At 33.5% G+C, this 18,269-nt stretch overlaps 1 protein-coding gene across 1 annotated transcript in view; it reads right to left on the bottom strand.

Moving 5' to 3' along the window:
- LOC129221936 (integrator complex subunit 2-like) overlaps positions 1 to 18,269 on the bottom strand; it is a 50,056-nt gene that overhangs the window by 19,466 nt on the left and 12,321 nt on the right. The window contains exons 5-8 of the mRNA XM_054856320.1: positions 15,732 to 15,862; positions 11,944 to 12,132; positions 7,221 to 7,396; positions 5,662 to 5,859 (exon numbers count right to left, since the gene is read on the bottom strand). Coding sequence (XP_054712295.1) covers positions 5,662 to 5,859; positions 7,221 to 7,396; positions 11,944 to 12,132; positions 15,732 to 15,862 — 694 coding nt within the window. The remainder of the gene's footprint in view (positions 1 to 5,661; positions 5,860 to 7,220; positions 7,397 to 11,943; positions 12,133 to 15,731; positions 15,863 to 18,269) is intronic.

The raw sequence follows: 18,269 nt of genomic DNA, 5'->3' as shown, positions 1-18,269 counted from the left end.
TTTGTGAAAAAATGAATTAATTTTGTGAAAAATCAAATAATATCACAAAAAAATTTTTTTTTGTTAAAACAAAATTTTAGAATTTAGAGATGGCACAAACTACATCAGTTAAACTTAAAGTTGAGTGTTTTCCCCTTCTATGTCGATCATTCTGGAGTGTTCTTCTTTTTGGCGGGGGGGGGGGGACTCTCTCAAGTATCAATATTTATCTACTATTCTACATTATGTTAAATTATACTAGAAATGTTTCTGTACAGTATTTAAAATAATTGTAACAAAAAAATAAATAAATAAATAAAATTCAGACAAGGGTTCAGCATTTAACTTTTGACCCAAGACACTCTTAAAAAGCACAGAATTTCGTTTAAAACTTATAAATTCCGTGGTTTTAACAAAAATAAAAAGATATTTCAATTGTTCACCTCTTAACAAGCGTACTAAACATCAAAAATTCCAAAAATCGGATTCCCATAGCAGATGCAAAGAGATCGCAATTCTCAAAGTGAAGGCATCAATAGTATAAAAACGGCTTGCAAAAGAAATAATTTTAATAAAATTATTTTAAAATTGCATTTTAGAGTCCTATGATAAACATTTCATTAATATCTGAGGACACAGTTGAAACAAAAAAATAAAAAATAAAAAAAAAAATAAACCATTTATTCCGCATTTTAATTTTTGACTCATAAAAGAAAATGAAATTTTGCTTCAAAAACTTGAAATGAGAGTTCTAACAACAATAAATAGACTTTTCATTTGTTTGCATCCTAATAAAGCGAAGTTGGCTTGAAAAAAGAACAATCTATGATTCTCATATCGGATGTTAAAAGTAGAGACGTACCGAGTAGCACTTTGGCCGAGTAGCCGAGTACCGAGTACTCGGCCTTTCACTACTCGGCCGAGTTACCAAGTACCAATTATGTTTTAAGAAGAACCACCGATACACATGTGATGAATTTTGAACTTGTTGGAATAGTTGTATAGACCTCCATGTCCATATAATAGTTTTTAAAACTAAATTCCTGCTGAAATTTAACTATGCATTATTTAAAAAAAATTGTTTATATATATATATATATATATATATATATATATATATATATATATATATTTGACAAAAATTTTACAAAAAAATTATTTTTTAAATTAAAAATTAAAAATATATATAAAAGGTATGATTAATCAAGTTGGAATTAAAACAAATTGTACCAATCTATTATAGTTCTTGTCCGCCAAAAATAAATAATTTTTAAAAGCAAATAAAACAAATGTGCAGGAACGCTGCAGACAAGTGTTTCTGCGTTACAAGGAACGTCTTTTTCAGTGCATAAAATGTTAGCTAAAGACTAAAGACATTCGACAAAAGAATCCGATTTTTGTCGGATGCCTTTAAACGAGCTCACATTTTGTGCATTGAAAAAGGAATTACTTGTAATGCCAAAACACGTGTCTGCACTGCGTTTTTAACGTTGTTTTATTTCCTTTCATTTTTTAAGCAAAGGTATTTTTATATTTCTTATAACATACCTGCCAACCTCCGAGAAAAAAAATCCGGAAGATTTTTTTTATTTTTATCCACAAGATTTTAACGCAAAATAAAATCAAACAGGACACCTACCCTCTTTACATTTAACAATATATTAGTTATGAATTTCATATCAATTGAAATTACTTTCGTTTAGTAAATATTACTTTTATTGCTTTCTTTAAAAGTTTGGAAATAACATTTGTTGCTCATCTTAAAAAAAGAACGAAGCAAAAACAGCTCGAATTGAGAGAATGAGAAGATAACTGGCGCCGAAATTGTGCCCCTAGTTGCCCGCCGCGACGCTTGCTTTGATTGGATCCCGATGAAGTCATGCGCTGTATCACTCAGTGACGTCATAATCTTGCCTCGCTTCTTCTCGTGTCATTCTCTTACGGCAACCTTTCCTTGGCTACTTGGCCTAAAACGCGGTGCCGCGTTCCACAAAAGTATCGTTAGCGCCAAAATTGGCGAGATAATTATTTTTCCTACAAAACGTGAAAAATCCGGAAGATTTTGCTCATAACCGGAAAAACGGAAAAGGACATAAAAATCCGTAAAACTTCCGGGAAATCCGGAGGGGTTGGCAGGTATGTTATAACTAATTTTTGTTTGTAGCAAAAATACATTTTTAATATAAAAATTCCATATTTTCTATACTTACTTTTTTGCACAATTTTTAATAAATAAGTTTTATTAACTTTGGGGACATTAAAATAAAGATTTATTCCCTTGAAGCATTACAAACTTCATTATTCTCAAAATTTAAATTTAAATTGTAAATGATTGCAGAATATTATATGTGATTGCATTTTTTATAAATTTCAATACCTGTCTTGGACAATATTCAATTTTTTGCAACTACTCGGTATTGGCCGAGTATCTAATCAAAATTTGGCCGAGTACCGAGCACTCGGCAAATTGGCCGAGTAGGCCGAGTACCGAGTAGTTACCGAGTACTCGGTACGTCTCTAGTTAAAAGATTGCATTTTTCAAAATGTAGACATCTAAAGAAAAAAAAACGGTAATTAAAAGAATTTATTTAAAGTTAATCATCCTTGTTAGCATCGAAAAATCAAAACCGATATAATTTTTTCCCAAAATAACAGTTAAACATCGCACTGGCACCGCAGCATAAAAACGCAAATATTGACAAGCTGGTAAAATGATGAGAATATTTTCTAATCAAGTCATCATAAAGGTTTAATGCCAGATGCTCGTTAAGTGGCGCCAGACGCTCTTTAAGTGGCGATAATTTTGAAGTTGGTAACCCCTATCTGAAGCGATCAAATTTTTCCCCATCCTTACTATCCCATTGCAGGTCTAAGTTCATTTCGCTGATATATATTATTATTATGATTGTTTATTAAATCATGAGTGGGGGGGGGGGGGAGGAAAGTGCTTACCAACGCCTTTTAGAAGAGTTTACAACAACACCGCTGCTAATTAGCTGTGATAAAACAAACAAACAAAATTATTTAAGACCAAACTTATTTTCAGCTGTTGATTTCTTTCCAAGAAACAAAGGGCTTTATATTTATTTGGCAGTAGCATCGCAAGAGTGCCGATTTTTTTTTCTTTTGCAAAATTAGCAGATTTTGTATAAGCTGATCCCTCTAATTTGACTTCAAAAAAGGTTCCAAAAATTATCGGTTTATACACGGAAATATGCGTTATTTTGCTTTCAGATTTGCTCTTTCAATAAACCATTTGTAAAAGATCTGTTTTGGTTGATCGGGATTTTGTGAAAGGTACGTTTTGGTTGATCGGATTTTTGTGAAGGGTCCGTTAACGGACCCAAATATCCTTTGGCCAGGCCCCTGAGTAACATACAAATAAATAAAATAAACAAATAATAATGATAATAAAACTATCAAAGTTCATGTACTATAACATACCAATGATAGCTTCAAAACATTTTCAAATGAAACAATTAGTTTGACAATAAATAAATTTTAAAGATGGTTAAACTCCTTATAGTACAAGATACCATTGCAAATTTCTACTTCTGTTTTGCAAGCAAAACTTTTTTAATACAAAATCATGATTGGAGGAATATGTTTCTGACAGGTTGCCTATCAAAATAGGAACTTGTCCTGTCATCTTGAATTTTAGATGTTTTAATTTTTGTTTTGTATCTCAAAAACTATTTACTAAAATCATTAGTTGATAAATTAAAGAGTATAAAATTACCTTGAAAAAAAGGTGTTTTTATTTTTATTGTAGCTGTAAGAGGTGCAGAGATATTTACTTTCAAAGTTCATGCACTTTTGAAACACTAACTTACTTAAATTCAGAACAATGTGAAATGCATACAAATCATTTTTCCTTTTCAGCTGAGACTATAATTCAACTTTGAAATTAAACATCACCACATCTACAACAGCTAAAATAAAACTAAAAAATCTTTTTAAAGGTAATTTCATGGTTTTTAATGTATCAATTGTGGCAGAGAGAAACAAAGGGATGTAAGTGGATATTTTCAAGTTTCGAGTGAAACACGTTTAAAGATGAGGTCCTAGGTAGGCTTTCATTGAAAAGTTTTTCTGAATCATGCTCTATAACAGCACCTACAAGGGCTACTAGTACTATTTCTTGCTTCAAGACAGAGTAGAGGTTCACCTACCAAATTTGCACTGGTATCTCCAAATTTTTGATTTTGCTACTTGCATCCCTTTGCTTCTCACTTCCTCAATTAATGATTTTACTCACAATTAGATAGTTTTCGAGTTAATGAAATAAAAATTGAAAAACGCCATCCAAGAGGGCGGCGTAAGTTATCCCTATGCCTGGCTATATTTTGATAGGCAGAACACTTGGCAGGAGCATATTCCTTTATTCATAAATAATTATGTATGAAAATTGTGTTTTTTTTCCAAAAAAACGATGGATGGTAGTAGAAGTTTGCAGTAAGGATCAAAAGTAAAGTTGAGTACAGATTTTGAATAAGTTTAAAAAATGTTCAATTTTTTTAAAAAGAAAACAATGGATTTGTGCATGATTAAATTGCATTTCAGTTGAGTTTGCACATAAAATATTATGGTACTTAACCATTTATTTTAAAGCAGTGATTTATATATATCAAGAAAACAATAACAAAACAAATTGTTAGCGTCTATTTTGCTGATTCATGAAGCTTTCTGGCAGTTGATTTGTCGGGATTGTAAAAACATCTACAAAAAATTGGGACAGAAAACTGTTTCAGTAATTCACTTTTTAAAACTTTAATTTGAAACAGGCTAAAAAATTTTTTTAAATGTGAAAACTTTTTAAAAATGATACAGTAAATAAGAAATTGGATATCAGTTTAACAAACATCAGATACTAATTTTTATTTACAGTAGACCCTTGATTTATGTGGGTGTTACGTTCCACGGAAATACTGCATAAATTGAGGCCTAATAGTAGTGTTAAAATAGGGGTTAGGTTCCGCAGATAAAAAAATACTTCACTCTAGTGATGACTAATTGTATAATAAGTTTAACTTGTACTTATGTCAATTTTTATGCACAACACGCATAAAGAAAATATAAACTAATTTCGTGTTCTGTTTATGAAGAAGAGCTGGTTATGATAGTCTTTTGTCAGTCATAAAGAATTTTTCTCTAGTTCTTTGCAGAGCATTAACACATCCATGATAATTTGCGTTATTTCCATGATACAATCAGAATCATCCTTCACTAACAAATCAGGAAGATCATTTCTATTCTCTAGGAGTAGCTCAAAAATTTCAATATGAACGTTTTTGGTTCTATGTCATCGATGTCTGTATCCTCGTTGCTTTGTCCTCCTTTGTCACTTCTAAAAGCACTTCTTCCAGTGAGTTCTGAACTGTGTGAGTTTAATAAGTTTACTTCTGGAAAGAGCTCTGGAACCAATCGCCTAAAATGTCTCCAATATCGATTATTAGAAAGCCAATTACATGTAATATGCAATCTTTGGGAGTTTGAATTTTGGAAGAGAGGAAAATGTTATCCGTTTTCATTGTCGCATCCGCGTAAAACCGAAACTCATCTGCATAAAATGAAGGTGTCAAATCTTAAACTGCGTACAATCGAAACCACGTAAAATAAGGGTCTACTGTACTAATTTTTCTGGCATAGTATATCTCAGGGCAAAAATTTTCTTAAACTCACCTTCCAAAATTACTTTCTTCTTTTAAAAGCCATTGTATCCAGTCAGTGGCTCTTTTTTCTTGTTCAACTGTTGTTAAAAGAGATGGGCATGCTAATAACATACAGAGAGCAAGCGACACAAATCTTATGCCAGCTGGACTAGGAGGTGGATGAGATGTTAGCAACTGAAGCAAAAGATTTATTTCTTCTTCATTGAACCTAAATAAATGACATAAAAGCAAATCATGAATAAATAAATAAAAAAAAAACACCCAGCATCAAGCCCTTTGCCTTCATTTGAATTTGAAGACTAGAATTTATAATGTTTTTTGAAATCGCCAATTGCGATAGGATTCCACTTGTTGGATCTCTTGTTTCTACAAATAGAAACAAATGGAAATTGAAAAGAAACTCGCACCCGTCATGTTGTGACAAGTGATTTTCTGGATTAGGTAATACATGGCACATCCATAAAGAAAGAAATGGTAATTAGGATGCGGGAAACAAATATAGTTAATATGGCCAAATTGCACCTGTAGGGGAGAGTTGTGACTTGGGACACTTTTTGTATTTTAATTTTTAATGTCAATTATTTAAATCAAATTTAAAGTCTAAAAGTCATATTAAAATCCCTCAACATATTTCTCTGCAGTATATTTTTTTTAAATTCAGACAGTTTGAAAATAGAATATTTCTAGCCACTTAAAGTAAGAATTCCAAACTGTCCCAAGGTACAACATCCTATTGTAACTTGGGACACATCCTGTTACGCCATGGGAAACTCTTCATGATTCAGGAAACAACCATATACTTGAACAAAATTTTGCACAAAAAAAAATCATTGTAATTAATTAAATTATGAATAATGAATTAATAAATTATTATCTAACATTAAATGTGTTTAAAAGACTGCATCAGATTCGAACATTTTTTCATGTTCCTAAACATACCTGAATTATTAAGAACCATGCATATGTTGTACCTTGGGACATGTCCTAAGGTACAATCACTATATGGTTTAGGAAAAACCAAAATGATGGTCAATCTAGATGCACTATCATTATTTTCTCATAACCAAAACATTTAAAGGTCTTCTTTTCCATAGCAAAATAAAATTCAGTTGAATAGTTTTATAAATGCAAAGACAGAAAATGAAATAAAAAAGAAGAAAACATTTACTTTGGAGTAGGAAAATTTTCTTTCTTTCACAAAATCATCAATTTAACTGTTTTTATGCTAATTGTTGATATGTGGCGCCATTTAATGGTGAAGGTTACTATTGGAGATTATAAAACCTTGGCGGCTAAAAATAGATTTTTAGAAATTAGCAGTGTCCGGAGGTACAACACTCTCCCCTACACTTATCACAAAGATTATATTTACAACATGTATGGTTATGGTATTTTTATTCCTTATCAAGTGTAAATGGTTGGAATTAATTATCTGGAAATTGTGCAGCTAGATGAAGTTTTGCTATCTAAGTTTTTTTTAACCAACAGCAGAGTACATTTCTACACTAAAAGCATTAAACAGAACTTCAAAACAACAAATATTAATTTAAAACTTCACTTTTCACTTACTTAAGACCAGCTATTCCTCGCAATGCACAATATAATCTTAATAAAGAACTTGCTTGAACAACTTTTGCATCAGGTAAATTGTGATGATCAATGCTAAATAAAACTAAATTTTTGAGCCTTTGAAGCAACTCTTCCCTCAGCATATGAAGTACTGAATTTCCATCACCTTCAGGCTTCTATAACAAAAAAGAATTATTCAGAACACTTAAAGGTTGAGAAATAAAACAAATACAGCTTCAGAACTTATTGAGTAGATTTTTTGCTAAAGGAATTCGGTTTCTTTTGGCCCAGTTCCATTGTGAATGGGTGAAGAGTTAAGTTAGCACAAAAGTTCCTATCTCTCTTTTGAGTAAAGGTTGAAAATTCTTGCAGAAATAGCAGAACAGATTTAAAAAAAAAAAAGAAAATTAATTTGAATTCTGAAATTTTGAATTCAAATTATGTTTTTCGCAATCACGAACTGAGACAGGACCCTACTCGTTGGAGTTATTGTTTCTAGAAACAGCTCCTGTCCCCCCCCCCCAAGTCTGCCTCTCCTCCTGGGCGGTTACTTGTGCATAGTTGTGTGTGTGCGTAGACCTGTGTGTATGCACGTAGGCGTGTGTGAGTGTATGTGTGTGAAGTCGTGAACGTGCGTGTGTTTAGGACATGGACGCCTCCGACCAGGAGAAGCGGACAGCTCAAAACCGGAGCAGCCACGCCCCGCCGCGAGCAGAGGACGGTGGGCGGTGGTGCTGCAAAGGCTTCTGGTCCAAGTTGAAAAAGGCACGGACACCAAAAACGGTCAAATGAGAACAATAAGCAATCGTGATTGCTCAAAAAAAATTAATTTGAATTTTTGGCATCTTGAATTCAAATTATGTTTTTCGCAATCACGAGCGTGTGTGTTCGTGTAGGCGCATGTGTGTGGGTGCGTAAGTGTATGTATGCATGTGTGTGAGTGAGTGTTGTGTACGTGCGTGTGCGTGTAGGTGTTCGTGTGTGTGTGTGTGTAGGCGTTCGTGTGTGTGTGTAGGCGTTCGTGTGTGTGTGTGTGTAGGCGTTCGTGTGTGTGTGTGTGTAGGCTTTCGTGTGTGTGTGTGTGTAGGTGTTCGTGTGTGTGGGACATGGACGCCACCACCCAGCAAAAGTGGATTTCGGGGGACAGTGCTCAGGACCAGCCGCGCCGCCGCCGGTGGTGCTGCAGGCCTGGTCCAAGCTGAAAAAGGCACGGACGCCAAAAACGGTCAAGTGAGAACAATAAGCAATCGTGATTGCTCAAAAAAAAATCCAGAACTGCGTTGAAAGACAATACAGGCCTCATTAAAGATTCATGCAAGGTTGTAAAATTCCAATTTTGTTTTGGTTAAAATATTATTTTAATATTTTATAGAAAAACAATATGCCTTTCAGAAGCTATGATATTTTTATATATTAATTAAAGTTGAACATTCATATTATTACAGATTTATTTTCTCAAGATTTCACAGTAAAAGGTAGGTACTTTTGCAGCAAAGTGCTTCATTACTTGATAATTAATTATATGACTAAGCATATAAAGACTATCTGATAGGTCTCATACCTATAACTCTCTGAAGGGAAATAGTTATGGTTTAAAAACACAACTATTAATGTATTACTATTAAGACTCAATATTTTTGAACCATTAAAAAAAAAATACTGCGGAAAATGATGTTCACATTACATATGCTAACTAAATTAACAAAATAACTCTTGGTACAAAATTAAACAACATTTCTTGTTTTTGCAATTCATTCCATTAGGGCTGCCGCTGGGTTCCACTACTAATGATAGTGGCTTTAGTAGTCTGGAATATGAAAAAGTCTCCAGAATAGTTGCCAAGGCAGAAAATAGTTTCTAAAATAGTCTCCCATTTTTCTCAAAGGGAAGAAAAAGAGCATTTATGTTAAATTATGGACTGGTGCCAAACCTTCTTTCCTCTGAGAGTCACATCCAGTACAAAATTTCAAAATATTTAAAAAAATTCATAGTAGCATGGGAAAAAAGGAAGCAAAATTGCAAATCATCATTGCTGTTATCATTAGTCGATGCTCATTTTATTAACTGCATCTGATTTCCAGAAACTTGTTTCTGAATATTCGGCTGCAAATTTGTGACATTCGAGGTTTTGGATTTGAAGCTTCGACTCTTAGTTTTCGATTTGTAACACTGAACGAAACAGACCGCATGCTTATCAGGTCACATGTGGCTGACAGACTATAGTTTGGGCACCACCATATTAACCCAGATGTAGTCACGTCTCTCTGTACTACGTTAGTGCTCGCATTTCGATATTTCTCTGCCCTAGCGATCTATGAGATGAAAAAGAATTTTGATTAGTTCTTTTAGGGTTTGCTTCAGTTACTAGAATAGATAACATTCGCTACTAAAAGCGTGTAATGAAGAACAGTATTTACAATGTATGCTGAAAGAAAGTTACTCTCGGGGACCTGACTAGGTTGTTTTGCTATTGGTCTAAATGACCAACATACATTTCCCAAAGCTATGCAACCTTGAAATACCAAAAGAAATTTTTAGAAATCTGAGTGAGGGTTGGGAGGTTGCTAAAGGTCAGCTACACAGATGGAACCATTTTCAATATAAGAGATGGTGAGATAGAGAAAAATATATAACAGGCGGGGAAAAGACCAATACGCAACACTTAAGGGTTAATAAAACGATACTTCAGTAAATAGACACATTTTGGCTGCATAGTATGAAAGCAGGGGTAATAGTAACAGTTCAAATATTCATACAAAAATTATTGAAAAAAAAAAAAACATTCTAAAAGTTTTTTTTCTTCAAATAGTTTTCCAATTTTAAAATGTGTTGTCAGCCCAAAATTTTCGGAAACTGGAACCCAAAATTTTTGGAATATTTGGAAATTTCAATCATAAACACCCCTGTATGTAAGTGGAATCACTCACAGCAGGGTGCTACACCTATACACAGGGCAAATTTCCTGAAAATTTTGCCTAAACAACCTTTGTAAAATACAAAACTTTAACAAACATTTTCCAGACTTCAGTACAGCTTCTTAAATTAAAACCCACTTTCTAGTATAATTTCTCAGTGTCTGATTGAAAGTTAAAAACAAAAGTAAAAGACTGACTGCGTAAAAAGAAATACAAACGCTGTATTCGTGACATTTCGGATTGATAGAAAAAACTCTCATCTTCAAAAAATAAATGTAGTGAGGCTACAAGAAATTAAAAAGCAAGATAGTATTGACATTAATTGAGAATGCAAATATCAGTTAATAAAAATAGTAGTAGTTTTTGCAAAATGCACACATCACAAAAACTAACCTTTTACAAAAATACTGATTGTAAAAACAAAACTTTTCGTGCAAAAATTTGAACCTCACTCACTTTTACATTTCATTTAACTACTTTTTAAAACGCTCATTTTCAAAATAAAAACACAGTAAAACATTCACAATTTAATTTTTTTCGAAAGCAGGAGAGAAACTTATAAGCAGGTTTTCAAGTTTTCTTACCATTAATTTGTTTTAAGAAAAAAAGGAGTGTTTATTTAAGTCATCTTTTCTCTAAAATGGTTGCTGGTTTCATAATTAATTTCAAAATAGTCGCTTTTGGCTAGAGAAAAAATGCCTATGCTTCAAAATAGTAACAATAGTAGATTTCTTAGTTGCTAGTGGGAGAACCACTACATGCTTCCATTAATTCATAACACCTTTTATATAAACTAAATAAATTAACAAGCATTTAACACCTAAGCATTCATGGGAGCAGAAGAGAAACATTTCTTAAAGTTTAGATTTCAGATAACACATAGAAATGTTCATCATCATTATCAAGGATTAGGCGAAAAGTCTCATCTGGCTTCTTGGTCCAACCACCAATTTCTAGTTCAATGCAAAAAATAAAAAACAGAAATTACAAAAAAAAAAAAAAACATTTAACCAGAGTATTTTTTGATTTCTTAAATGTACTGTTGTTGTTACTAATACCACTTGGATCACAGAGACTGAGCAGCAATTGCTAATCACTTTAAAGCACTGAGGGAAAGCTTTCATTTTAACAAGTACCATTTTGAAGGAAGTCCGAATTAGCTCAGAGACAGCACTCGATAGATGGAAGCACCATCTATAAACATTTTGGAATTTAAAACCAAACCAGAAGCCGAGCAATTCCTGGTTCAGCACCCCCAGAGGTATTCTATTGATTCACGTGGAGGACTTTATAACCACCACATATTTAACAAGTTCCAGTCATCATTAGTGAAGAAGGAAGAGCTTCGACTGGCTGGCATTGAATGCAGAACTTTTCAGTTACGAGCATGGTGCTTTAATGATTAGGCCACCTCAGCCTTACTTTTTCAATGTTAAAAAACTTTGATGATAAAATGAAACAATATTGTGAAAAAAAAAATCAGTATAAGTTGTTGAATCTATTATAATAAATTTAAATAACTTAGCATACGCAAACTTAAAAAGTATCTAATTCATTAACACATTCACTAATTTCCAATGCTTTGGAAAATGATTATTTGAATTGCAATAGATTGGTCATATCATCGTTTAACACAGGAAATACAGTACATATATTTGTATGCATATCAGATATGAATAATAATAAAAAAAACTATTAAAATTACTACATCAGTTTATCAAAACAAATGCATATACTTTACTCACACGGCAAATATGAAGTCATAAAAAAGGGAAAAAATGAAACTGAGCAAAACCTCCAATAGTTACCTTCTGGCAGTTTCTGAAATATTGACCAAACCAATTTCTAACTTTGTCATCACTTCCTAGCAATAAACCACTGATGAAAGCCACTAGGTCTCCAACAACCGAATCATGATTTACATAACTGCCTTGCTCTAAACGACAGTAATCCAATGAAAGAATTATTGTCAAGCCAGGCATGTGACAAAGCTCTACCTAGAACATAAAGCACATTCTGTTAAATGCATAACTAAAAGGATTTTTAACAATTAAATTATGGTTTATTCTCACAAAACGTTTCCAAAATTCAATACTCAAAAAAAATGTATACCATTTTTTTCTATACTTTTTAACTACTTTTAGCTAATAAATTTAATTCACTCATTATTCATATATATCTTACTGGGAAGGAGAAAAATTTGGGAATGTCAACATTTACTAAAGAATATGTTCAGTGGATAAATATTCAGAATTTCCCTGATGCAATTTTTGTGTAGTTGGCTGTTTACTGTAATTATTTATTTATTTCACAGTCAGACCATGTAAAATCATAGCAGAATGTTTAAGTATTTACTTCTTTAGCATTTGCTTAAAAGGGATGGACTAAAATCAGGAAAATGTTCACGTTTTCGAGTGTTTTTTTTAAAGAAAAAATCTTGGAAAATATTCCGAAATTCTGCCCGCATATAAGTTGACCTCCTAACTTTAAACCTAATTTTTTGTAATGAATTTTTTGACTTATACTCGAGTATATACGGTAGTTGAAAAACATTTCCACAAAAACCAGTTGATGATTGGCACTAAATGTCAATACCATTTAGATGAATAAAATCATCCAAACTATTCATAAAAGTTTGCATACTCTGTCACTAAACTAAGACACAGTCCGACCACCGATGATATGGAAAAGCAAACAACCAGTTCCAAGGCAGAAATGGGAGCATCTATTAGTTTTCAGAGATAGTAGTTTGTTTGTTAAAAATATGCGATATTGCCTCTTAAACTATTTAGCTAACATCCTTTGTCTGTAAGCTTATGGAGAGGCTCATTCTTGCCAGACTAAACATTCACTTATACAACAATAACCTGATTCCGAGTGAGCAGTATGGGTACAGAAAAGGCCATGGAGTAATAGATCAGATTTTGTATGTCACCCAGAGAATACGGGACGCGCAGAACAAGAAACCTACTAACCACACTGTTGCCGCACTGTTGGATATGTCTAGCGCATTTGACAGGGTTTGGCGCCAGCTCTTGATCACCAAACTCCACAATATTTTTAATATAAGAGGAAAAGCCCTTCCCTGGATCTCTGATTTCCTCTGGAACAGATCCATTAGAGTTAAATACAACAATCACCTGTCCGAACCTTTGGGCCTCGGGCAGGGTGTACCTCAGGGATCAGTGTTGAGTCCCGTCCTGTTTTCTCTGTACATTACTGGCATTGAAAAAGAATTAGCTAAACACTGTGAAATCGGAATTTTTGCTGATGATATCATTGTCTGGAGCTCCGGCTCGGATGTCGGAGAGAGTGAGCTCAGACTCAACCGTGCCATGGAAAAAGCCCATGCCTTTGCTGAAAGGCACAAATTAATCTTTAATGCTACAAAATCTTTGACAACTTTTTTCACTACTAATAGACATCTATATGGGTACCAACCTAAGATCTCCATAAACGGAACCCAGTTGAGTTACGTTAAAAATGCTAAGTATCTTGGATACACATTAGATCAAGAGATTACAAGTAATAAACATATTGAAGGCCAAGCAATTAAGGCAAGGAAGAGGCTCAATATTCTCAAATTTATTTCTGGACGAAACTGGGGTGCGGAGGCCAGAACCCTACGTACTACCTATATTTCTATCATTAGACCAGTACTGGAGTTCGGCTTCCCAGTTTACTCCTGTGCTTCAGAGACCAATCTCAATAAACTTGAAAGAGTACAGCTTAGCGCAGCTAGAATTATTGCCGGACTTAGACATAGTTGTCGAAATGATATAGTGCTCTTTGAGAGCAACTTGCCTGCCCTTGCAAAAAGAAGACAGTGTGGCCTTACAAGGTATTTTAGCAAATTATATAGTTATAGACAACAACACCGGACTTCAGCCTACCTTCTTGCATGGAATGATAATACTCGTTTGAAGAAACATAGCCCCTTCTCCTATGCAAGGTCATTGAACTTACCTCCCTCTGATGTGGAAACACATTTCCTGGGTTACGCAGGAGCTGGATTGGAGCTTGAGGGAATTTATTTCCATGACGAGCTTCTGACTAGTGTGATCAAGAGTTCAGATCCACCGGACCTAGTTAAACAAATGGCCCTGGAAACTATACATAATATACCACATTTCTCCTTGAAAATCTATACAGATGGAAGCAGGGGAGAAGATGGCGTTTCGGGCAGTGGAGTATTCATTCCTACTCCCTCTGGGGCCTTGGAATTTAAAATCAGAAACCCGAATTTCTGTTCAGTATTTAGATCAGAACTGATTGCTATCAGGAAGGGTCTGCAGTGTGCTGTTCAGCGGGAGGAGTGTTTCCAGGAAATCTGGATTTTGACTGACAGTCGTGCCTCTATACAGCACCTCGCTAATTGGAGTAATGTGGGCGACAAGACCAGCCTGGACATTCTGAGTCTACTACATACTCTTTCATCAGGACATACAATTCACTTTCAATGGATCCCTTCTCACGTTGGAGTTGAGGGTAATGAAAGGGCTGACTTTTTGGCTAGATCTGCTGCTGCGGAGGGTGTGAGCCCTTGTGGAGATCTTACTTTCAGTGAGATCTCCATAATTTCAAAAATGGAGCTCAATCGCCAATTTAAAACACCTCCCAGACACGCCTGGTATTTTGCAAAATGTCCTGGTGAGTCCTTTAGACTCAAAGGTAGACTCCTCCAGACAACATATTTGAGATTCCTGAGTGGCCACACAAAAGCTCTTAGATTCTCTGGGAATATCAAGACTTTTCCGGAGTGTCACTGGTGCTCTGCTGGAGAGGTTTCACCTGAGCACATTCTATCTTGTTTGGGTTTTACGAAGGACGAGGTCCTTAGTGACCCATTGCTGTTCTTGGATTTTTTGCAGATATTTGGATTCATGGGGGTTGTTTAGCATTGCTAAACATGCCCGAGATAAGTCAAAAAAAAAAAAAAAAAAAAAAAAAAAAAAACTATTTAGACGCAATTTTGTAAAAATAACAGTTTGTTAACAGCAATATTTTAAAAACTATATTTGATCTATATGCTCACTACAAAAATATTAATTTTTTTACAACATAATTTTGAGCTTACCATTTTGCGTTTGCATTTCCAAACAAAAAGAAAACATTTTATTTTTGTTTGTTGTTTCCATAGAAACTCTTTTTGTTTCTCCTCATTTTCAACTTAGGGAATACAATAAATTAATAAGGCCCTAGTTACATAATAAAATGTATGCATCAAAATCCCATCGCTATTTTCCGCTTCCCCCTGCTAGATTCCTTCAGATGGAATCGTTTTAACCCGGCCAATTGGCAGGATAAATCTCTTTGGTGGCTAGACCATAACAGAGCGGATAATTATTAAATTATTTAGAATTTACTCCATTAAGGTTTAACATTCAGTATGACTATTACCATTACTATTAACATATCCAGTAAACTTCATTTTAGAAATGGTAACAGCTTCTTTTTTTGGAAATATAATGATTAATTAGTTAGAAATCAAAATAATTAACATAGTAACAATTGCCTGGTACTGCTAACATTTAATAATAATAGTCTAATTGAAATAATACAAAATAATAAAAGGAAAAAAATAGTTGACACTTACTGCTTTTCCTCTCACTGAAAGAATCTCAGGCATATTCATTTGGCACAAAACTCGCAAAGCTTGTATTCGAGTTTTTCCAAGAGGTGAATCTTCATCTTGCTTGTCCCCATTGGTAATAAGAGTTGTGCATACTGTAAAAAGAAAAAACTTAACAATTCTATTTACAAATATACAGTAAATAATAGTTTATCAATATTATGACAACATCACTTTATGTCATCATTAAAAATTCAGTGAGAGTTAAATAGAGAAAAAACTGCACCATCAGAAACAGTTCCACAGTTCCTTATTAACAGTAACTTTCACAGAAGTTTTCTACCGGATGCTTAAGTCCAAAGTAATTGACAATACAGTTCCTTGTAATCTCAAAACATTAGGAGGCAATAGTTTTTTGTAGCAAATTTGTATGATTTAAATGCTGCTTCTATTTTTAGCACAGATCAATTATTTAATTTTTAGCCTACTTTCCCAGTAAAAGTCAGAAGAAGAAGAAAAAAGCATGAAAGAAGGCTTAATGCATCTTAAAAATATCGCGAAAAACAAAAAAAAAAAAAGTCAAAAATAAACAAAATAATTAAATAAATATCGAAAAATTAAAAATTGGAAAGTAGGGTATTGAGATGGGGAAAAATGTCTGTCTGTCCCCCCCTAATAACTTTCGAATGAATAGTCCGATACGAACAAACTTTTTTTTGTTCGAAAGATCTCGGCGAGGACACCTCATTCCCATATTTCACTTTTTGATTTGAACTATTTTTTGTTCAATTTTGAACAGTTCAAAAAAACTTAACATTAGCGCCTACGGGGAAATTCAAGGCACTTCCGAACTGTGAGGTGAATTTGCTTCAAACAAACTTTGTTGGAAAAAGCTTTTAATGAAAAACTTGTATATAAAATATCTTTTTGATTTGAACAATTTTCCGTTCAATTTTAAACAGTTCAAATCCCTTAACATTAGCGCCTATGGGGAAACTGAAAGTCAATGTAGATTCCGTACTTGAAGGCGGATTTACTTCAAACAAATTTTGCTGGAAATAGCTCTTGACGCCAAACTTCAGACTTCGACTCCGAGAATGTAGGGGCACTTGACTCCGACTTCTGTGCCCGACAATTAATCGGACTCCGACTCTCCGACTTCGTAGCTTTGGCAAAAATTTATACATGAAGGAAAAATGACTGACTCCGATTCTTAGATATTCGACTCCGACTTCTTTACCCCAAAATGAGATTGACTCCGACTACGACTCCGCAGCTATGGTTTTGACTGTGAAATAATTGTCATTTATGTTTCTACATAAAGTTATGCGCAGACGATTTTTTTTTTTTTTTGACAATCAAAATTATTTCTTTAAGTTGACATTTTATTGTTTTTATTTATTTTGGTAAGTGCATTAATTCATTTATAAAATTGTTTTTGGCAACAGGGAAAAAGAAACGATTTTTTTTTTTTGATATGATGTATTTATTTTAATGAGCTTATTCGCAACTCCAACGAACTATAGGGGGCACTGCAGTCACTGTCTAATGGCGGACGAAAAAACTAAAACAAACGCACGTGGTATCGAAGAAAATGGTAATAAGCCTTTTTCACTTTATTCTTTTTAAATTAATTTTCAAAGTCTTGTTGATATTCTGGCCCACGTAGAAAGAAATGAAAGTTCAAGAAGCATTACAAAACGTCAAACATTAATGCAAACTACGTAGTTCGTAGTTCTAAGCAGCCATTTCCACGATGTTGAATTCGATATTTATCAATTCTTGATAAAACTAAATAATAATTGTGGCCTGACAAGAATAACAATTAATGCTAGGAAAATTTAATATGACATTACAAATTATTATCAAAAGAAGATGATACTTCCTTGCCTTGCTTGGCTACCGCTTATTGTTTGGCATTTGTAGCTGAGTTATTTCTCTCAAATTCCCCAATCGGTTATTTAAAAATTTTTTTGTTTCGATGTTTCTAATTTCTGAGTTACGATTTAATTATGTCATGTTATGCAAATCATCAACAAAATTCTCACGGATATATGGTAATAGTTTTCTTTTCAGTTGATTGACCATTATTTCTTTTTACTTATCGAATTCTGTAATCTTACTACCATTTTATTCCACTCATGATAAAAATTAAAAATGGTTTAACCAAAAACGCGAAATCTCGCCAAGGCTACTTTGCTCGCACAATACTAAAACTATAACCCTAAACAAATTTGGCGAAACCTTTCAGCTGAGAATAAAAGGAATAAAGTAAATTCTTTCTCGGTTAAACATTTTTCATTTTGTTCTACGATAATATATTCAAGAAAATATTTTGCATAGCGTCCATTCCAACTGAATGCTGCTGTAAAATATGGTTAGTTAAATTAATTTAAGATTAAAAAAAAAAAATTCATATTCTTACAAATTCATACAAAACAATAAAAATTTTCACCTTGTATAACGTTATCCAAGTTTGTTAATCCAGTGTTTTCGCTTTAACCATTTCTCAATCAACTCACATTTTAGAAGGAAATAAGGAAAGCTAACATTATTCTGAGA

Source organism: Uloborus diversus, chromosome 5 (genome assembly GCF_026930045.1).
Source record: "Uloborus diversus isolate 005 chromosome 5, Udiv.v.3.1, whole genome shotgun sequence".
NCBI lineage: Eukaryota > Metazoa > Arthropoda > Arachnida > Araneae > Uloboridae > Uloborus > Uloborus diversus.
Note: the sequence above shows the minus strand (reverse complement) of the source record. Positions and strands in the feature narration are given on the sequence as shown.